Source organism: Peromyscus maniculatus, chromosome 6, assembly GCF_049852395.1.
Source record: "Peromyscus maniculatus bairdii isolate BWxNUB_F1_BW_parent chromosome 6, HU_Pman_BW_mat_3.1, whole genome shotgun sequence".
NCBI lineage: Eukaryota > Metazoa > Chordata > Mammalia > Rodentia > Cricetidae > Peromyscus > Peromyscus maniculatus.
Genome location: NC_134857.1, coordinates 57399597 through 57423900, shown reverse-complemented (window position 1 = coordinate 57423900; position 24304 = coordinate 57399597). Strand labels below are relative to the sequence as shown.

Below are 24304 nucleotides of genomic sequence, written 5' to 3'. Positions count from 1 at the left end.
TAATCGCAGAAAGTGAAAAAAAAGTACCCCTTTAGAAAGATCATGCTTCAAACATTCCATATGGACTTATTATACTTCCTAATGGAATTTCATATTAATCTCATCAAGAACCAACACTGTTATGGTATGATCAAATACCCCGAACAGGCATCTGAATCTGTGGCTCTTCCTCATGTCACATTCAAAAGCACATTCTCTGTATTTGAGTATTAATTCTTCAGAATCATTTCATTTTTTTCAGGAAATATGAGCATTTTATAAGATTCTAGGAAAAATCCTTAATAAGAATTTGGAAAAGTGTCAGAGTTAAATTGACACAAATAACAAAATGCATTTTTGTCATTAGAAGTTTGTTCATTAGACATGAAACAATAAACGTCATGTTGGTAAGCTCCCCACTGATACTGATAAATCACATCAAACAGACATGAGAAGCCAAAAATCATAAGTGACTGTTCTTTGCATTTGTTTTATAAATAAATTCCTTCTTGATTTTATGTGTCTTTTATTAAGATTGGAGAAAAGCTTTAAAAATGGGCTTAGCATTCATCTTAGCACTTACCTCATATGGGTGATAATAAGTGTTGTGGTGGGAATGAAAAAATCATCCACTCGGTCAAACTGTTTCCCCACTGGCTGTGTGTGGATGGTGTGGTGTGGCACATTCCCACTGGCCAGGGTTATCACCTATACACAATACACCAGGTTTAGACCAAAGCAGTACAGAGAATGAGGCTTAAATTTATTCAAGATAAATACATTTGTGTCAATAAACTCTATATTCCTTTTGAGAGTTGGTATCTTAGTAGCAAAGTGTGATGTGTAATATGTAGCTAATTTTTGACAGGAAAACTTCTTTCTACAAAGAAGTCTTGTAGCATATGATTTTTCACAAGGCAGACAACTTAGGACTTAACATTCTCAGAACACATCTGATTGTTAAGAGATACAGAACTCTAAATATACATATGCAGCCTGTGCATTGTGGAATCTGTGAAAATAGTAACCAGCAAACATAGAGCAATATAAAAGAATTACTATGACATAATTTCTTCTATAGAGCAGAGATAGCGATATGGCCATGAAAACAAAAATAAAGCATAGCATTATCTTAATTTTTAAAAATCTTGGACTAATGAAATTCTATTTTAAAAACTTTTATTCATTTTTGAAATTTATTTATTCATGTGTGTGTGTGTGTGTGTGTGTGTGTGTAGGTGTGTGCTTATATTCATATGTGTATGCAATGCCACAAATGTGAAAATCAGAGGACTATCTTCAGCAGGCAATTCTACATAAAATATGGTTATATTTAAAGTACTTTATTCCTCATATTCTACAATATATCAAGTTCTGGAAGTCCCCTTTAAATGTCCTGTACCTTGTCAGGGTTGAAAGAAACAATTACTTGATTAAAATTTTGTTCAAATAATGAGTATGCAGGGGGCTGGATAGTGGCGTGGTAAGTAAATGTGCTCACTGCCCAGCCTGATGACTTGTTCTACATTTGAAAAAATACTCCTCACCAACTGTGAAACTGTAGAACACACTCTCATCATGACTTTTAGAATAGCAACTTTTACACTTTATAAGGCATCAATATCATTTTAAAAGTAAAATCAGGCGGGGCGGTGGTGGCGTACGCCTTTAATCCCAGCACTCGGGAGGCAGAGACAGGCGGATCTCTGTGAGTTCGAGGCCAGCCTCGTCTCCAAAGTGAGTTCCAGGAAAGGCGCAAAGCTACACAGAGAAACCCTGTCTCGAAAAAAAAAAAAAAAAGTAAAATCAGGGTTGGTGATTTAGATCAGTGGTTGAGCGTTTGTTTGCCTAGCAGGCGCAAGGCCCTGGGTTCAGTCCTCAGCTATGAAAAAAAAAAAGTAAAATCAACTACGATGCAATTGAAACTCCATGGAGAATCACTAATTAGTATGATAGCTCATGAGATTTCTTAATAGTAAAAATTACAGAAAACTAATAATTTTCCTGAATATCTGTCAAAAATGTATAGCTTAAAAATATAAAATGAAAATATATGTAGGTATTCTATTATTGAGAAATTGAGAAACTGCTGTTGCACCTTCCTGAGTAGATGGGTTATAAGATGCAATGTGCTGAAACAAAGACTTCTCAGCCTTTAGAGTCCAGTGCCTGGCTTTCACCAGTTGTCACTGTGAATGACATAACACAGAAACACAAACACCGCACTGAGGCCTTGCCTACAGCTTTATTATGAATTGAGTTTCTCAAAAGGAGTATTCAGTCCTACTTTCACATGACTAATATCCTATTTCCTTTGTAGATGTATCATGATAATGCTAGTGGGTGATAAATTTCATGATTATTGGACATTTCTGCAGAGTCATGGTTTTCTTAGCAAAGGGAACTGGCAAGCCACTCAAGGAACTGTGGGCTGATACGTGGGCTTAGGAGCTTTTAGTGGTGAATTGATCCCCAAACAATAGTCAAGATCTCACGGGAACCAAGATGTAACATTCTAAGCTCTGTCTGTCATCTATCTATCTATCTATCTATCTATCTATCTATCTATCTATCTATCTATCTATCTATCCATCTATCTACCTATCTATCCATCTATCAACTATCACCTATCTTTCCATCTATCCAGCTATCTAGCATCATCTATCTGTCTGTCTGTCTGTGTCTGTCTATCTATCTATCTATCTATCTATCTATCTATCTATCTATCTATCTGTCTAGTCTTTTGGAATCTACCTATCTTCTATCCTCTGATAGAAAATCTTACTTTCTGCCTTTTGTTTTATATTTTCAGATATGATCTAATGTCTACTTAGAAATTTGTTTTAAAAATAACTGTGTTTTAAAACTTAAAGATTTTATTAGGTTTTCAGAGGAAAAATAGAAGTCTTTTTAGATGATTAAGCAATGTAGTTAAAATTACTTTTTAGGATGTCTATAAAGTCTTCGAGGGGCTAATTCTGTATAATGTTAAAGGCTTTATCTAAAAAACTTCTGTGAATATTACAACACTTGCTATTTTAATCCATCTGAGTAGCTTGAACCAAAGGAGAATTGAAGTAATTGATTTTAAAATAGACACAAACAGCAGCAACAAAAAATAGTATATTAAAAACATATGCTGTCATTTTAAAAGAAAATATTTAAGCTTGTAAAAACATACCTTAATCTTTAAAAAAATCAAATAAAAAATAACACCATTGAAATGTTTTATAATTTTGTGCCCAAGAAAGCCAGAAGAGGGAATCAGATTCCCTCGGATTGAAGTCACAGATGATTCTGAGTGGCCATGCTGGTGCTGGGAATATAACATATATCCTCTGGCAGAAAAGTCAGATCTATAAACCATCCCAGAAATACATCATTTTATAGTCACCCATGTTGGCTTGCTTTGCCTCGCCAAGATTAGACTTAAATATCAAGTCTCCAATAATTAGGATGACTTCCTTGTCTGGACATATGTCACTTTTTCAATCTTCCACTGTAAAGAGTAGTGGTGTTACTCAGCCTCCCTCACTGTGGCAAGCAGAGAGATTTTGCTGGGCTTAATGAGATATGGCAAAAGCGACTATGAATTCTAGTCCAAATGCTAAGTCCCCTTGAGTTTTAACTTTTATCTTCTGAAAGTGCTGGGCTTTGCAAATATCTGGCTTGAGGTCACAAAGAGGAGATGCAAGTATTCTAAGGGTCCCACTGCCTTTTGATGGATCTGGAAATGAGCCAGTGGGGACGGGGGGACTGGAGCCACATTGACAAATATAAATCTCACTTACATACAGCTCAAATGGCTATTTCCCAAATTAGATTGCTACTTTAGCTTAAGTCGAGGATATTTACAGTTTGAAACATGAAGTTATAGAATGATTTGAGTTGTAAAATAGGTAACTGATATAATATACTCTGTTCCTGACATTTAAAATGTCTCTCATTTCTAAATATAAAGTGAACTGTCTTTATCATAGATAATTAAAATAATTCATCTCAAGAGCTCTAGCATTTGAATAAAATATTACAGTACTGAAAAATCCTCAGAAACATTTAAAACACTGTTAATGACAACTAATTGGGAATCAAAATACTACATCTAACCTACCTTACTCAAATTTGTAAAATGTTTGATGCCTTAGGGGTCTGCATTAGTGGCACACTCCAGAGAATACTGTGTCCACAGGCAGTGGGAGGAAGTAGTTCATAAAAAATTTCCAGCACCCATCTCCTTTCCTCTTAAACTTGTTTCTGAGGATCTGAAGGCTGTGGCACAAGGTCACAGTCAATTGATTATCTTTTCTCTGGTTATGTGACATCATCATGTAAATGACCTCAAAAAGAGACAATAGTCCCACGATGAACACAGTACATCCCCCAATTAAAAGTAAGCCTGTGCTCCTACTACCAAAATCTAGAAGCTAAAGACTATATATATAGGACATCCTTTGCTCTTGTGGTTAGATTCCGTGGTCTCTACCTCATGGCCTCACTCAAAGTACTGAAGCAAGGCCACAGTTCAGATGTGTCCTTACCTGTCTATTAATGGATGGATGGTTACTGAGGATGTGGCTCAGTTATATCACTAAACCTCTGGCACACATGCTTTGCTGCGTCATATGAGGCTCTTGACAGAAGCTGCCAGTATGGTCTTATAGTTCACAGGTTCTGTTACAGCAACAGCACACAGAGTAAGGTAAATTATAATGTTCCTTCTTCTAATGTCATTAACTGTTTACTCTCATTCATTATTTTAACATATGACTGTAATCTTTAATAAATATTACTTGTGGTCATCCAAGTCTGAAATTACTAGAGTTTTACACATTTCTTTTTCCTTTTCTAATGCATAGACGGTGATTGAAACTACAGTTACTATAAAGAAGAGTGCCGTAGTTAAACACTCATGAACATCTCTGAGATACCTAAAGGTTTCAAAATAACTTCCTCAGGTCCCCTGACATTGTTACCTGTAGAGTTGGTGATGTCTTGTCCATGCTGCCCCAGCTCAGCACCCACACCTGGTCATGTGACTTGTCATAGTGTAATTTAACTGGTACAGGGTCTGTGCTCACTGCCTGTAATCAAGAACAATTGAAAACATAAGTTTTAAAACCTTGGCAATATTGGAAAACTGTACCAGAAATGAAGGAGGAATCCAGTAATTCAGGAATGAGATTAAAGATCATATTTGGCCAGATATCTGATTTTTCTATAATCTATTAGATTAACCTAAAAATATCATATTCAATCTCAATTTCTTTCAATATTTGCACAATTTTATATAGTATTATTTTGTTCAACTGTCTGAATGTGAATTTTGAGTCAAGGAGAGCTGTTTAGAAAATGAAGGTTTGTAAAATGTGGTACGTATGCTCACTACAGCTCAGTGATGACATAGTTCGGCTGTGTTTGTATTCTCAGTTTTCACCATCTTCATGAAGGACCTGACTCAACTGAAGTCAGCAGGGAACTAACGCCACATCTGCATTGAAGGTCTTATGAGGGCTACGGACAGATTAGAATCCATGATGGCAATGCTGCAACTCTAAACTGATGTGCCCTGGGTCATCTTAGGAACCTTAATAGCCATTCATGGTTTACCTGTGTCTGAACAAAGCCTTCCAGCCACCAGGTACAACCATGGAATGTACTGACAGGCCACAAACTTCCTCCAGTCGCCAGTGTCATCAAATAGCATCAAAAGCCTACAGCAACAAATTTCTGGTTTCTTGAAACCAACCCAGGTACCTGAAAATGTCAAGATTTTGACTTTCTATTGTTTTATGACTATAACGGTTCATGCCATCATTTCCACATTGGAACATGTTATTCAGGACAACATGACTCCATGTTCCCAGGCATGGCCACTCTCATTTGGTTTAAAATAAACAGTTTCTTCTTTGATTTGATAACTGAATTGCATGGCATGTCCATTCGTGAACTCAAAATGGCAACAGTTTGACCAAGGGGCTTAAATGTACTACCTGGTTACATAAAAATTACTTTAATGAGTTATCTAATATCACCCAAGGGATATTTTTTAATTGTTTGTGACATAATTGGTATAATATGTGTATTTTTCTAACAATATTTATAATATTAAGCGTCTACTTTAAATACAATTACCAGAAAACAAATTGTTGCTAGGAAGTCATTTTTCTCTCCCTAATTTCATCCTGTTTACATTATAAAACTACCAGCTGTAAGGCAATTTAGTGTAGTTGTTACTTATATGTGCTTTTTAAGTTTATAATATGAAATAAATTATATTCAGTCAAAAGTTATCCAGTAATGACAGTGTTTCTTCCCAAAGCTATTGACTATTAGCAAAATGCCCCAAGATGTAACTCACAGTAATATGCAGTTCTTGGTGGATTAGCAAAAGTTAAATTAAAGTTGTGGTTGGGCATATGGAAATTGATATTTTAATTTGTATTATAAATTTAGGTTTCCATATTTTTATGTTTTATAATTCATAATATCTAAGGATTATTAAAACAATGGGTGGATTTTGGGAAAGAGCTGTTAAAAATTTCTGTACTGATGTTCTTATCCCTTACTTCTTGGATGTTACAGTTGTATCATAGTTTATGGTCCAGCTAAACAGAAATGTTTTGGTGTGGGTGTATTGCCACTAACACAACTGAGAAGTAATTCTTTGCTTTGACAGATGCTAAGCTTCCCAGCTTCCCAGGGGATGCTCTAGTCTCTGTATTGTAACCACGAAGTTGCTCCACAATTTTTTGAGAATGATACTGCACTACACAAACCAAGAAAGCCACAGAACATCCTCATCGACTCATTTTCCATGCCCTTGCTGCTTTGGATACTATCTTGAGAGGATGTTGCTCTATGTCTCTAAGGCATTTTGAGTTGATGAAAAAGTAAGTTCAAATAGGAACAGACAATATTTGAGGTAGTAGTAGAAAAAGAAGCCTGAATTTTCATTAATGAACTTCAATTTATGCTGCATAAACACATAGAAAGACCCGAATAGACTTGGCATTATTAAAGTAATTAACTAGTTTTATTACTTAAGGAATGGCTATGATTATATTTACATAACTGTTTTTGTATCAATGTCAGATGTTGTATTGAATTTTTTGCATGCATTAATCAATAACTTGTGAGCAACGAAAGAGCTGCCTCCTATCAGTGAAGTGGTGACAAAGAGGATTTCTTTGGCTTTTCACATCTTCTCTTTTATACTGTAAACTTGATTTGTATGTGGTTATTACAGCCTAGTTTGTATGCTGTCTAAAATAGAATGATCATCAGGTCACCAGATTCTGAAGAAATATCTCAGTGTGAAGAACAGCAACAACCAGGAAAACAGTTTTGATATTTGACTTTTAAGAATACAATAGGACACGTGATAAAGGTTTGTAAATGACTGTTTAGGATCAAGAAGAGATTTTAATGGGAATTCCCACTCTGATACAGCTTAGACACTGCTTTTGCTTTTATAAGGCTTTTCCTAGCTAATACCCTACATGGATGCACAGCCATACACAGGGCTAAGAAAACTGTGGCTGTCACATCAGAGGCCATCTGTCCTATCTACCAGGTACTGCACTAGTTCCCATTAGGGATATCTCTATGAACACAAAAGATGCCCTGCCTAGATCCTCAAATTTATACCTCATATATATAAAGATTTGGGAGACACTGTTCTCCTTTGAAAGATGACCAAAAACTCAAGGAGGCTTCAATATCTGTATCTGTATGTGTGTGTAGAAGATTTACAGTCCACAGTGCAGAGCCAGGGAGGCACAGGGTATCTTATGTTCATGAATACTCATTCTAAAACCCTCCATCTAATACAATAGCAAAACCTTACAAAGACATTAAGCTTATTTTTCTTATAAAGAACTAAAAATACCTATTTTCAAAAATTCTTGTGACTGTTAGGATAAGCAATGAATGTCTGTGTCTGGTGAATATTAAGCACTCCTGAACTATTACTGCAACTATTACAAGAACTAGGCTGCATTGCAGCTCACTCACTGGTAGATACTTCCTTAGCATGCTCTTCACAGAGCCTTTGCTTCCACATTGTAGATGGATACACACTAATCAATGTTGAGTTATTTTCATGATTGTGTTATTAACATTACAATGTTTCAGTAATCAAGTGAAGATACTGAAGAAAATTAAGGAGCACAGTCTCTGTCTTTAAAGAATTTACAGAATACAGAGATTTATATGGACTTATAATAACTCATATGGACTTAGAATGACTTAACATGTTTGTACATGATTACCTCCTTAGGAGGTTCCTGTACACAGGCTGTCAGTAAAAACTCATCTACTCTCAGTTCTCACTATTTATTCCAGAAGGAATAAATATCATGTGTTGGCTCTTTACAAAACTTCTGTAAATATACTTTTGAAATTTAAATGATCAGAAAACTGGGATATCTGCTTTTGAAAAGTAGAAAAGTAGTATTTAGTAAATAGGTTATTTATTTACCAAGAATAAACCTGTGACCCTGTAATGCATAACGTAATTTAAGAATATCTGAACATTTTGTAGGAATGACTCCCAGCATTCCTGTGAGTATAAACAAGCTGCGAAATTATACAGCATGCTAAAGTTAATTTCTGTTATGAAGAAAATTAATATTGTTCTATTTACCAAAACCTATTATACTATTCACATGTTTTTATGAGTACTTATAAGTAACTAGAACCTTTAAATATTGACTATCCTAATGGACTTCTGTAGGGGTGGGTTCCATTCTTAGCTTCCATTATCACTCATTGTAGGAAATGGTTTTAAAGTGTAAAGTGATTTTTCCATCATAAGATAGAAACAAGTATAAACAAATGTGCTGGGGTCATCTCCCCATGGCTTCTCATCTGTTAACTCAAACAGGAGTTCATGCAGTGGATACCACCTGGAGTGTCCAACTGTTAGACATCATGACATGATGGCATTTCCAAATAGGTTGGGCCAAGTTCATGCCTATTTGGGACTCAAGAACTCCATAGGGCTGGAGGGCCACAGAGTTGATATGCAAAGCTGCACACACTACTTTTTGTGTGTTTATTTGTTTCTAACTTCAACTACCTCTTCTTATTCCATGAAAGTGGTATTTGTTAAAAGAAGTGATTTGGAATGTATGCCTGGAATGTGGTGTACTGGCATGTGCTTATGTCTCTTCCAAGTTCAGCCTGTGTTGAATTCTACTTTGTGTTTGGCATGGTTTATATTAGCCTATAGATAACATTTTTCTAGAAAAATCTGTTTTCAGACTCTTCCACCAGAAGCCTCTAGAAACAAAGGCCTATCACATAATTCTGGAGAAAACCCCTCTTTTAACAAAAATGAGGGAACCAATCACAGTTGACTTAATGGATTATTCTGGCTATGATATTGTTGGTTAATTTTTTTTCTTCTTGACAATAAGCTATAATTTTATGCACAACTATTTGTCTACTTTGTCTTATCCTATACCAATTCTACTACAACATATTCTCTTAACCTTTGTTGAAATATTAACCTTTACTGAAATACTTTCCAAATACCAAGCATGTTATTGTCCTACATGTACAGCCTCTAGAATGATTTCTAATGTAAGTACTATGCTCAGTGCTATAGTTTAGTGGTGAACTCAACTCATCTCCTACTTGTTTTGTAAAAATCATTGAAAATATATCGAATATGCAACAGTAAACAAAAGATTTCATTTGATACACGATAGCTTTATATAGCCATTGACAGAATCATTCTTTCTGTAATATAAAAACTGTGTTGACAGCCAAACTTCATATGTGCTTTCAGATTTAATTTAATTTTTTATATGTATTTATGTCTGTGTTGACCTATACAAAATAATGTCCATATACATAAGTGGTGTATTGAGTCATCAGGCTTTCTTGGGCAAGTACAATAAATACAAAAAACTGATCGTACAGTGCACTTCTCATGGACAAGGTGCATCAGATTCTGTGAAGACGGTTCAGTTTGTTAGGGAGAAACAATGGCAATAGCAGCAAGACACAGAAGAAGGGCTGAGACTTGACATGCGGGAACAGTGGAGCACAGCTTGTTTACCAGTCTGACAAGGAGAGTACCAGCTGGCTAATTAAGTGAACCTAATTTAAACTAATGATGTAGATTCCCAAGATAATGTGCTAATGGCTGGAGGAGACTGCTGATGATCCCAAGAATACTCCTGAGGTGTCACACTAAGCCTCTTCTGCACCCAGGCAGAACAGAATCTTGTTCCATAGAAAATGAAATGAGGTCAGTTGTTTACCAGTTAATCATCTATAAAGCAAAACATCATCTGTATGTCACTCTAGGAAATAATTGAAACAATTTGACATTTAAAACAATACAAGTTTAGGGAAAATGTTAAATTATTGCCACCTTATACTTTTGGATACAGACAAAAATGATGTGGATAGATCTACTGAAAACACATATACAATTGTTTCTGGATTATTATCAAATTCAGACCTAAGCTGGAAAAACTAGTCACTTTTCTAAAACTGATGTGTAGCAATACAGCTAAAATTTGAAGGAAAAAAACAAACAAACAATTCCAGCACTCCTGGAGAGGTCACAGAAGGTTCACCAGTTCCTGTATGGCTTAAGCCACATGCCTATTCTCATGTCAAGAACAACAAGGCCTGGATATGTATCTCTGGAGCAGAGACACTTAGGTTGGCCAAGGCCTTTGTGTCAACCCCAGCCCTTATAAGTTACTGTGATGTACTTGAATCAAAGCAGAAACCTTGAAGGACATATTTAATGAAGTCTACTGGCTTTGCTCTTGCTAATTCCAGGAACAATGCATTTGCTTCTGGACTACATTGTTCCATTTACAAAGCGTATAAAGAATTCCATAGCATTTTCTCTAGTGTTTAGGAGACAACTCATTTTTATTATGGATACTATTTTTGTCTTAGTATACTATATAAGGGATAGAAAAAGAAAAGGATATAGGCAGGAAGGATAAAGCATTGGAATTTGGGAAAAAGCAGGTTTCAAGTTAGAGCTTAATTGTGGTCAAACCATAAAGGAAATATATTCTAATATTTTCTCTATACCATTCACAATAAATTTTATGTGCTCTGCCTTTGGATGAAGTTTTAAATAGAAATAATATATTTTATTTAAATTTTAATGGGTAGGAATATTGTCTTTAAATTTGAGCTAAATGGACTATTGCTTCATCAGCATAGTACTTTATCTAAATCTATGAAATCAGTCTTTTTAGATTTTTTTTAATTTAGGGAAAATCATGGGGGGATTAAATACCATAAAAGTTACTGGGAATCAAATCTCCAGGATATACACAGTTTGTTTTTAAGCATGTATGTTTTTAACAGTCAAATTAATACCCTGCTAAGGTAATTTAAGACAAATATAAAGATAGATTATTTCACACAGCAGGTAATAGGATTAGGAAACTCATTATCAGAAGATATGAAAGAGCTAAAGTTATATGTGATGAGTGAACAGAGAGTTTAAATTAACTCAAAATTACTTAACCTTGTTATTTTTTAATAAAGAAATACATGTATTCTAGTAGCTTGTCTTTACATTGAGATGGTGAGGATTTAACTTTTTCAGGCAGTACTTGCCTACCAAACTCAAGGCCCCGAGTTTGATCTCTCCTCCTAGAGGAAAATCAAGGGAGGGGGGTAATTTTGAGGTTATTTGGAGAAAACAGGCCTTAATATATATTAGAAAGAGTAAAATGTATATCCTAAAAAGGGGGTGGGCAAGGAGATGGCTCAGTGGTTAAGCATTTATCCTGTTATGCACACAAGGAGGTTGGAGTTGGGATTCCCCAGACCTGCATAGGTGCTGAATGGATGTCAGTTGCTTACAATTCCAGCCTTGCTAGGCAGAGACAGAACATCACTTTTTAATGAACGAATAAATACTCCATTATATCATATGCCACATTTTCTTTATGCATTTATTCATTGAAGGGCATCAGTATTGAGCCCTTATCTCACTTTCCGTACTGTGTGGATCTATACAGACATTCCTTTGCTATGTTGCATAGTGAGGCCATTTTAATTTTGACAAGTCATGGTATTGCATTCCCTGGTAGCTCCTCTGTGTTCAACCCTAGTTACATTGTGCAAACGGTCAAATTTCAGCTCATTCTTGTCAACATATTCTGCTTGGTTTAAAGATAAGTGTGAATTGAATCTCACTGTAGATTTCATTTTCATTTTCTTAAAGTTTCAAATGAGGATCATCCTTTTCTGTGCTTGCTGGCTGCTTATATCCATTCTATAAGGAAATATATATATTCAAATCCTTGGACTTGGTCAAGTCTATTAGCCTATTTTCTGTTTAGAAATTTTCTGTAGTTTCTAGATATCAATCCCTGTTAGAAATATAAGTGGTATGTTTATTTTATGTCATGTGCTATGAAATCTTTACATATGTTTATGCTGTCCATTGTGTCTACTATTTTTTAATTACCCACAGCTTTGGTTTCTTATCCAAGATGGCATCAGCAAATCTAGTGTACTGTAGCTTTGTGTTTGGTTTCTTCTAGAAGTTTATACTTTATGTTCGTCTTCCATTTTTGAGATAATATTGTCTGTGGTGTTGGATAAGGATACAGCTTCATTCTTTCTTGTATGCATATCCACTTTAGTAAAAGCTTAAGATATCTTCACTAAGTAGTTCTTCTGAGACAATATTTCAAAAATAATTTGTGCATATATTTAGGAATTTTTTGAATTTGTATTCTATTTCATGATCTGTATGCCTCTTTCTGAGTATTATTTTGATTACTGTTGCTTTCCATAAAGCTTATGAATAAGAAAATAAAGGTCCTCCAATTGTATTCTTCTTTATTGACATTGATATGGCTCCTTCGGGTCAGTACACTATTTAGGATGTACTTTTCTACCTCTCTTATCTCTTTCTGTTCAGATTTTGCTTTGAACCCATAGATCACTGTAATTATGATTAACATCTAATAAATATGATGTATCCGAAATCATGGGCATTAGATATATTTCCATTTATTTAATTAATTACTTATAGCAATATGATAGTTTTCTTTATGTACATTTTCACCTCATTTGTTTGTATTAGCTGTTTTATCATTTGATTCTTTGCCAATCAAAATCTTTAAAATTTTTAGATTATTCACTACTGTACAATCTTAGTAATTTGAGACTTTCAACTTTTTCATTGTCCAGCAGAATAAGTTTGGAGAAATGCTGCTTATCTTTAAGACGGCTGAATTTTAGTTTCAACATTTGACTTGGTATTTACTATTTCGTTTACTTCAGTCTGCTCCTTACTATTTCTTTTTTTAAACTTCTTTGTGATTAAGAGTCACTGATAAAATATTTTAATTGCTCTCATTCTCTTAAATGATATAAAAGGAAATGGATGGTAACCTATTGGCCCTAAAGCACAATGGCTTTTAAATGCATAACTTTTCATTTATATTGCTTCCAAATTATATAGGAAGCTCAAAATTAACTTTGGAAAAGTATAATCACTAGTTCTTATTATTGCCCATGAATTTACCTATATTAAAATGATTCTTTATTTAGTCTGTCAATTGAATGTGTCTTCATATTTTTGGTGGAATTTCAGAAGGTCATCACCAGGGGTAATGAACACAATGGGCTTTTGCTTATGTAGAAAAGCCTTAAATTTTCTCTCATTTTTAGAATACAATTTTTTTTCTGGATATAGTATTATTCTTCATGAATTGCTCCTTTCTTTCCATTCTACCTTCTCTCATGTCTAGCATCTATTTTCTCTTTTTAAAGATTTATTAGTTAAATTTTTAGTGTGTGTACATATGTTTGTGTGTACATATGTTTAAGGGAATGCTTACATGCATGCATGTAGAGGCTAGAGGAGAACATTGAGTGTCTTTCCCTAACATTCTCAGTCTATTCACTCCAGACAGGTTCGGTTACTAAACATGAAGCTTGCCATTTAGCTGGGCTGTCTGGTTTGGGAGCTCCAGGAATATATCTCCCTCCACATCTCCTCTCCCAACCCTGGCCAAGTTCAGCTTTTTTATTTTTATGTAGATGCTGGACATTCAAATTCACGTCCTGGTGCTTGTACAGCAAGTGGGCCTGCTTTTGCTCTCCTTTAATACTTTTAATACTTCCATATCACTTTGAAACATTCTGATGAGATACTTCTTAACTAACACTGACCCGTTAGGGAGTCGTTGTCTGTATTTCTCTTACTGCTTCTAAGATCCATACAGAATTGAACAAGACAGAATGGTGTTAGCCACTTTGAAGTCTTCCTTGGAGATTAATAAACTCCTGGGTATTTGTACAGGTAGTTTTCCTTGACTATAAAATTGTTGACCCACTAATTTTCTGAATGCTCTAACATTTCATTTCTGCAGCTTTTGCTTTTGGAATTTTCACAGTCAATGTATCTATCAGAATTGTAGTGTATCTTGGGTCTTAGAGGTAATATTAATGTGTCCTTCATCTATTTCCTTTCTCTTCATCACCCTCAACCATTTTCACTTTTTCAAGTTCAGGAACAGTATTTCCAAGCATGTTATACTTGCCATGGACTAACAATAGTGTGCAGAAATGTTAAACTTTATATAATGTGTGTATTTGTGTGTGGATGCATGCATGCTGTGTCTCACATGTGGAGGTAGGAGGACAAATTTGTGGAGTACACACTACACACTGTCCTTCCACCAGTCAGTTCTGGTGATCAAACTTAGGTTTGGCAGCAAGGACTTTGACTCATGCAAGGTTACATTTTATTACAATTAAACCTTAAACAGAAAGAATATTGTCCTGTTGACAGTTAAATTTCAATAAATCATGGATATAACCATTTCTTTGTTCGTTAGCACATGAAATTTAATGTTTAAATAAGTTTTCTCATTCTGAATATAAACAATTTCAGTTTCAATTTCAATTTTAGGTCATTTTTGTAGGTAAAATATGAATTTCTGCAAAACAGACAAAGAAATCAACCTGGGCTGTGGTTTTGTAATTTTTCCAGTGGATTCAAATAGTACCCAAAGATTTGATTTCTCCTGTTCAGTCTTTCAGGGATGTGGCTTTACTCGCCTCTTGTGTATCTCTGAAGAAGCCCTCAGGTCCACTTGCTTCCTCCACACACAGTGATTTACCTGCTTCTCCGCATCAGCATTGCCTTGAAGTTGGATCGTGTGCCTGCACTATTATTAATTCAGAACTGCTTTTGTATTTTAATTTTGCTTAAAGTTCTATTGCCCTTATTTAAAATGTTATTTAGCATTGTTTTAATGTTTATTTCAATCTGATTAAATTTTAGGTTACACTGTAGCATTTTTAATTTCAAAGTTGATTGCAATGCAAAAAAAATTAACACCTAAAAGAAGTTATTCCCAGTTTTAAAATCTCACATTAATGTATAATTATGAGAAAAAATACCACCAAAGAAATGTTTTGCTAATTTTACTAGCATATTCATCATTGTGCTAATTAAAATTTTTAATTTTTTTCATAGAAATTAACCACTAATACAAACACATCCTTTTTTAAAATTGTTAAACCATATGTTTCAAAAATTTGCACATTAAAATTAAACACATGCCCACAACCTTAAAAACAATGCTGCTTTTTCATATTTAACCTTGTATACTGCATTCAGGTTGGTATATTTTTAATTATGTGTGTATATATATGTATATATATATCATATGTATATATATATGATCATGTATATACAGTTGTATACACACATATGTAATTTGATATCCCACATACACCAAAATACATCCCACAAATATATAGCTAGTGGCATTATTTATATTAGTCAAATTTGATTATGCTTTAATTGTTCATTAATTTTAAATAGTTACAGCATTGTCTGACATGTACAAGCACTACTGATTTTAATTATTTGTGAAAATTACTGTCACATTATCACTAACATTAAATTACTAAATACTATTGTTTTATAGGAATTAGAAGACCAGGTACTAATGGTTCTAGCTGTAATATTTTAGCCACTTGATCAAACCCTTGTGTGTGTGTGTATGTGTGTGTGTGTGTGTGTGTGTGTGTGTGTGTGTGTGTTTGAATTTAAGTTATTTAACATATATTACTCATTTGCTAACACTGAGGACAAGTACACTATGATTCATCTGTAGAAATAGTTTAAATCTAGGCACATAAGAGCCCTTTATTTGAAGCTTAGGATCATTCTAAACAATTTCTGTATGTGAAAAAATTATAAAATTATCAACTGAAAGCATGTATATCCAGTGACAATGTCTCTACAAGTCTGATCCTACAGAAAACTAAAAAATGCCTTGATTGCAGATTTAGAGGTTATACTTGATTTTACATTGGTGAAAATATAAGTACATACTCCATAATTATGAATAATTAATTGTAGTCAATTTCTTACAGAAAAATAATAATACAAACAAAATCTACATAGAAATAAAACTCCATTGCAGTAATAATTACCAGACTTAGGAGATAGAATAAAATAATACCTATTGTCCATTTCCATGCATATAATGTCCAAAATCTAGCAATAAAAATGGTGGCAAAATATATGCAATTACATATTTGGGTAAGATTATTATGAAGGGGTAATAATAATATCATTATTTCAACAACATATCCATAAGAATCCATTTGGACTCACATATAATTCTCTAATCTAGGTGTTGAACTTGAGGTGAAAACCCTCCATAGAGTTGTGTCAGAATCTACTTTCTCTGTTTTAGAATTGTATGAGTTTTTAAATTTTCCTTGCATTTTATAGATACAACAGGGACTTAAAAGTAATGATTTATGTGATCATTGCATAGCATTTGGCCATTTTATTATCCATTATTTCTATTAATTTTTAATTTGACAACATTGTCTGAAGGCAAAATTGTATGAATAATAAGTGATGTTGGCTTTTTCCACTTTCGAATATCTAGTAGGAAATATATATTCAGTAAATGTCCGTCTCTACTTAAAATTGAATTTAAAGACCAACTTGATTAGTCTCAGATCATGCATCTAATTTTAAAATTTTGGCAAAGAGTTCTGATCATTTCAGACCAAATGCTTCTAATTTACACTGGCCTATCTCAGAGTAAATCAAAATAAAACTACTCTTGTCAAAATTCAACAGCCTCGAAATCACATGCAAATGAACTGTAACATACAAGCTATTTGTTCTCATAATAGGTAAGGGACCAGCCGGGCGGTGGTGGCGCACGCCTTTAATCCCAGCACTCGGGAGGCAGAGGCAGGCGGATCTCTGTGAGTTCGAGGCCAGCCTGGGCTACCAAGTGAGTTCCAGGAAAGGCACAAAGCTATACAGAGAAACCCTGTCTCGAAAAAAACCAAAAAAAAAAAAAATAGGTAAGGGACCATTAAATTGGAGAGCCATGATAAATGTGTGAGCCTGGAAGCCTTAGAATTTTCTAGTAGAATACCTATTCATGATTTTGTTCAAGATTTCACTATCCATTCTCACATCAGAATCTAAACCATCAAACTAAATGTCAGTGAAGAACTAAGATTCTGGCAGGTAGCAGATCCTTATGTTAGAACCAATTCCATTAATTTATTTAAAGCCAATACATCTTATAATAGCAATCAATCCATGAATATAACATGAATAGAGGAATGATTGGCTGGCTGGCTGGCTGGATGAATTCATGTGGGGTGTTAATAACACAATTACTTTTTCATCTTTGTACTTGTTAGTAATTCTTATTCCTTTAGAAAGTAATCAAGATCTGTGGGCTAAATAGCAATATTGACTATACAGCTTATCTATACATATAAGTGGTGGTTTGACTCCATTTTGTCTAAGGTACATTGATAGATAGATAATAGATCTATGTGGCTCTTCATATGCCATGGTATGATGTAAATGCTTAACCTGAATGAATTTATTTGAGCTTCAATGTTACTCTAAAATATAAACAGTGATTATGCCCATTTAAGAGGAATGTGTATCTTATAATGCTAGTTTGAGTTTATTTGTTTTTCTGTACTGAAGCCAAAGATCTTAACTGTTCAGGTGTAAATTTGGACACAGATAGTCAAGATATAATGCCTTCCATGTGTTATTTTACATTTGAATTTGAGCAAATTGCCTCATAGCATAGTCTTGGAAGGAATAAAAACTCAATCATGGTGGTTCATACTGGAAACATGAACTAAACATATTGTGATTCCATCATCATGGCAGGGTCTATTAAATGTTGTCTTCTGTATCAACCTGTTTTATTATTTATAGCAATTTAATATTTTTTTACTAACTTGTGAATTTGAATATTGTTTCAGCTTTTGTTAAGATAATAACTAGGGATATCTCAGTTTACTACCAAACATGATTTTCCTGTGTGGAATTAGAATAAGAAAATAAAAAGGCAATTAATCATGTTAATATTATATGTGAGTCCAAAATTCAAATATTATAAAGTAAAAGATGTTGAAAAAATTTCCCTTAATTCACTACATGCAAAGAGAAGAGTTAGAAGAAAACTTTGAGAAGACATAAATGTTTTTAGTCATCCAATTAATGAAAGACATCTTAATAATTAAATGGCAGTAGTCTAGTTAGGTTGTAGAGACTCTAAGATGAATGCGAATATTTCTTTTAAGTTTCATTTTCAAAAGTAGCCATCAATCATACCTGAACAACTTTTTGGGACTGCACATCAACAATTAAGATTCTATCCAAAGTTGGCTGAGCAACATAAATGAACTTGTCTTTTACATTAACAGCAGAAGCCCACACACATCTCTGCACTTCATCCTCTTCATCTTTGGGACAGACTTCATCCTTTAGTTTAGGAAACAGAAAAACAAATTTACATCCTATATTATAACATGGTAAGGAAATATCTTGAGTAAAATTAATATTTAATGATTTAGTACACTCAAAGTAAATGTTGAATATTCAAATAAGTGGCAGTGGAATGCAGAGAAAATTTAAGTTCATTGCAGATGTATAGAAAACAATATAAATAAGATTCCAAATCCCAAGATTAAGTGGAGGAGCAGAAAAATAAAACACTGAGATGATTTCCTGTTATTATGAAGAAGGTTTTTATTGTGGATAAGAGAGAGAAAATATCCAGGGGCATGTAAACGAGTCCAGAGCATAGAAAAAAGAATCAGGTTGGACATGGCCCGACCTAGGGAGTAAGAATCATAGAGAATAACAAGAAAGAAAATAGTGAGAATAGCCAAGGCATGGGGAAAACCTTACCATTACACAGGGAATGAACGAAGAGTATCTGTGAGGATGGAAGTCTGTAAGTTACAGTAATCTTTATGTGTGATTAAGGGCTAAAGAGGCCTGGAGGCTAGCATGAACTTTGATATGTTGAAAGGTGTCATAGGCATATGTCAATAAAGCAATATGTCCCTCTGCCAGAGGGAAGGAGAATGACTTTTTTCAGCAGACAGGAACCCATTTCACAATTCCTGAGGAATGCTGGCTTTTATCTAAATGCCAAAAAAATCCTTCTATAGTCCAGCTTGAGCTGAGCCTTCACTCAATTTTGGACAAAGACAATGGGCTTCCCTTTCTGTGAAGGTAATGGAGTTTCCTTTGGACTTGATATCCAGTTACTTATTTTACTAGTGAAATGTAAACCCTTTTCATTTTTATTGATTGTTTATTCACTCAATGTTTAACTAAAACTTAATAAATCTAATTTGCTTCCAAGACCTTCCAGTGTCAAGTATCTTTAAGAGAACAAACCTCATGCAAAGATAAATTCAGTTTCTCTATCTTCTTTTCCCCCCTTTTAAATTGAAAATGGATTTTTCTCTCAAGCAATACATCCCAGTCACAGGAAGCAATACAATCCACTCCTCCTAGCTTCTGACACCTCTCCTCTCTGTCTGATCCACTCCTCCTCCTTATCCTCTTCAGAAAAGAATAGGCCCCTAAGAGATGAGAACCAAACAGGACAAAAGCAGATACAATAGGACAAAGCAAAAGCCCTCATGTCAAGGCTGGGCAAGACAAACCAACAGGAGGAAAAGAGTCCCAAGAGCAGGCAAAGGAGTAAGAAACATACCCACCTCCACTGTTCAAGACCTACAAAAGCACCAAGCAAACATGACAAAAATGCCAGCAGCTGCTTCGGTGTACCAGAGTTATGAGTGTACACACATGCACAAAAATCTGATGAATGACCATTGTAGAGATTTACATGGGTTTTTATTTAGGACTGACAAATGCTGCTAAAATCAACTTTCTTTTATTTGTACACTCCTGCACACAGTATTTGTAGACTATCAAATCCCAAACTATTTTAGAGTGCCTACTTTCTTTTCTAATTCATACAAAATAGTGTTCCTTGGATGTTCCATTTAATGTCCTTGATGAAAAGGATTTAGCAAAACCAATGATAATATCCACATCAGACATGACTGATTACATTAATATCCAATAATACAATATAGCTCAGGTAGCACAGCCATTATAGGTAGTTTGCAAGTTTGTCTTAAAATCTGTAATACAATGGAAATACCAGAGCACTTTGTAATCAGGTATTTGTGGTTTACAGTTTGCATTATGCAACATCAGGTGTAACTCAAGGAGGACATAGAGCATCTGCGAGCTGATATCAGTTCAGTTTGTAATGTTCAGGAACATTCCAGTTCCCTATTCGTTAAGGCATTCTATTCTTCATAGAATAACCTGTAAATAACCTAAAATCCAACAGTCAGTTTTGAATGATACAGATAGCTTTGGGTTAGGAAATGAATGTTGTTTAGTAACTTGCGGCACAATGGCTGATTAGCAGTGGGGCCATGGAGAGGGCCGTGGCAGATTGAAGAGGTCACGCCAAGCTGGAGGCAGAACCTATTTAAAAGAGTGTAGTTTTGAAATTTCACTCATTGGTTCCCATGAAACACCTGGGTAACTTTTCTTCAGAACTGTACTGAATGTCACTGACAAGACCCTATGTTTTTGAGAGATAAACACCAGATAAAATATTTATGGAGGTACAAAGTGCTGGGAGGAAAGTTAGACCTAAGGTTGATATCTGATGAAAGGCCCTGAATATAAGGAAATTGTTTACAAATGTGTTGCTCTTGTGTAAAATCTTTCCATTAAGTCTGCAGTAGTAATACAATGTGAATGACCTGACACATAGCTGTCAGGCAAACAACTGCCAGACCAGGAGCAATTTCCACAGCGTTGGTGCTTCAGAACGATTCAACAGTAAACTAAATTGCTCAACTTGGGAATGATTTTCTATTTGTATGCCATTCCCAAAAGGCACCCCTGGCCAGACTTGTAATCATTTTTCAAAAAGCCCATAGGAGCTTCCTCACAGACACCTTGAATTTCCTTTCCTTTGCCTATGTCGTTATTTCTGATTAAAGTCTTTTAGGTTCCACTTAATGATAATGCTACTCTTCGTCAGATTAAACATATTAGTACTTATATTTGTGGATGGCAATTATAGAGAGATGCTACTCACATGTATTAAGCATTTAATGGGAAAGGACAAAAATACCAACAATAAAAACAGCATTTAAATAATATATGCTAATAGGATAAGAGTTAGAAAGAAAAATATGATTCTAGATCAAAATTAGAACTTTTTCTGGTTGGGTCATTTCCATATTAAATCCTATATATCATGTATATCTGTTATGTTACCCGAAAACATTAAAGGTCTATGAGATTTATGCTGGCTACGTTAGAAGTTATAATTTTGTACTTTAATAGTGCTGTTGGTACCTTCTTTGCAGGACCTTAATAAGTCAAACTGGAAATTATATCCACTTGTTTAAAATTGGGAATTCATCATTCTATTTTTTTTATATTGATTACCCAGTACAACAATCTGGCCTCAAATATCTACTTTACTGTCTTCCCTTTTATTCTTCATACTCTTGCCTTCAACAAATCTTGCATTACTGTCCTTGGGAAATACAATTTTATTTTTCATTTGCATTAAGTACTCCCATGTTTCCATCACTCAACAAGTTTCTGCTACTAGTTTGTCTTCCTTTGTACCTCCTTCTTTGTTTCCTTCCTTCCTGTCATTGATTGCTTGAGACAAGATCTTATATATCCCAAGGTGGACTTTCACCTCTATATGTAGCCAACAACGGCTTTGAACTCATATTCTTCCTGTCTCTATCTCTTGTCAGTATATCCATGAGTCACTGTGCTTAGTATGCAGTGCTCAAGACTGAATCTTGGGAATCATGGTTAAAAATCAAGTACTCTACCAATTAATGTACATGTCCAGGCCCCTGGAGTCTTTCTTTCCACTCTCTGATCTTAGGATACTTGCCCTCACTTCCCTGTTTTCAGTAATACTAACAATGCATTACTTCCTCAAAGTTAAACTACCAATTATGAACCACTTAATTAAATCAATTTGCTTTTCCACTCTAAACATGCATTTTATTTTATTTAAATCTTTTGAGAACATTGTAGAATCATAATTCTTTTTTCTTGAAGGAGGGGGTTTCTGCAACCACCAAGGCCAGCAAAATATGATCCGTGGGAGTTAAAGTAGTTTGGGTCAGCAGGACTCTGTAGCCAGTGATGTTTCAAACTTTGACAGTGCAGCCCAGGGTTGTTTATTTTAGGCTTTTTAAAGCACAGAACAATTTGGTAAAATTTGTCTAGTGATAATTAACTCAATCCCATGTGCACAACAAGCTAAAAACATGCCCACATGGAAACTCTTCATAAAGTGTGAGTGACATCTTCCATAATGGTAATTTCTATAGATTAACTAAAAGAAAAACAGACTCAGATTAAACAAGCTAATGATAAGGATCTGTGGGAAGAAGGATAGCACTTCAGATTGATTGAGACAAACAAGCTCGAGATAAGGGTCTGGTGGAATCAGTGTATTCTGGCCACACAGATAGTGCAAAAGCCACCAGGCTATTTCTTAATCATGTCTGTTCCCAGCCTTCTAGGTGGAAAACAGTTATACATCTCTCTCTTTGAAGAGAAATCCCTTGTGTTTAACATTTCTGGCTCACCTAGTGCTTATCTGTGAACACAAGGACCTCCATGCCTCTTCTACTTCACCTCTCCCTGCTAAGTTCATCATATTTAAGCTAACCCTTTTATATCACCTTCTTTAGGGGACAGTTTTTCAAAGCCAACAGAGAACTTCGAATTTTAGATCTGGGGATGGGGCGATGTCAGCCATGAATATGGCAAATATTTCCAAATATTGTCGGTGATCATGTAGGGTGACCCACAGCATCATGTAACTCAAGCTCCAGTAGATGTTACACACTTCACTCATTTGGGCATACATCCTGAATACACACATAAACACATATATGAAGTTAAAAGAAAAGTTTTATGAAAGAAAATAAAAAAGTTTATTTCTTTAGTGAGAGAAGCTAAACTTTCCATCTTCTGTCTCAGGCTCCTAAGTAGCTAAGATTATAGAGCCTGACCACCAGGCTCATACCAACCACTAGTTTTCAGTTCTTGGGCTGCTTTAATTGAGTAGCTACTATGTGCCTGATATGGTGCAGAGCCTTACTTGCAAATAAAGCATAATTAAGAAAGCATGCTTATTATTTTCTTGTGCAATGTTCTTTCATTACTGTGAGACAGGGTCAGAAAATAAGGGGCCTAGAAACACATTCAGTAAACTGTCTATTTCACTATCAACCAGGAGTTAAAACTGTTTTTTTTATATTGTTTAAAGAACAAAATAAAATAGAAAGAAGATAACAAATGAATAATGTGTAAAACATGCATAAAATTCAGGTTTCTGTAAATAAAGTGTCTTTGAGATAGAGCTTCACTAACCCATTCACTTAAGAGGAAAAAAAATGGCTGCCTCTCTGCTACAGTGTCCATGAATTCATGGGCTGCAAAGCCTAAAAAAACTTGGCTGTGTAGGAAATTTTGCTGATTTCTGATTTTATACAATCCCTACCCTAGTTAGAAGGTTAGTTCTTAATTAAATTCTTTTTGATCCAGGTGGCATTATTTTCTGCTACTTGTAAAAAGCCAAAGCTCAAATCTGGGTTCCTTGATCCATTTCCTCGAAGCTAGGTGGTCATCCATACTGAGGACCTACTATGATCACATGACACAAGAGAATAATCTCCAGTTATGCCATTATCATACCTCCTTTCATTTAAATCTTTCTAGAAAAAAAAAACTGTGAAGTGTATAGTACAGAACAAACATTCTACATTAAAAAAGGAATACATAAAGTGGTGAAAACTTGAATCAAAACTTAAAGATAAGGTAACTTATTTGCTGTGTGGGGGCATAGATAAGCAGATAGATGGAGAGAGAAAATAAAGCTTGGTTTATGTTAGGGAAACTCAAAAAATAAAAAGAAAG

General features: G+C 34.7%; 1 protein-coding gene across 4 annotated transcripts in view; it reads right to left on the bottom strand.

The window, feature by feature from the left end:
- Positions 1–24304, bottom strand: part of Fstl5 (follistatin like 5) — a 596430-nt gene that overhangs the window by 58312 nt on the left and 513814 nt on the right. For all 4 annotated transcript variants that reach the window (XM_006972666.3, XM_015990071.3, XM_006972669.4 and 1 more), the window contains 3 exons: positions 18623–18772; positions 4953–5060; positions 563–687 (listed from right to left, as the gene is read on the bottom strand). In XM_006972666.3, the coding sequence (XP_006972728.1) occupies positions 563–687; positions 4953–5060; positions 18623–18772 (383 nt within the window). The remainder of the gene's footprint in view (positions 1–562; positions 688–4952; positions 5061–18622; positions 18773–24304) is intronic.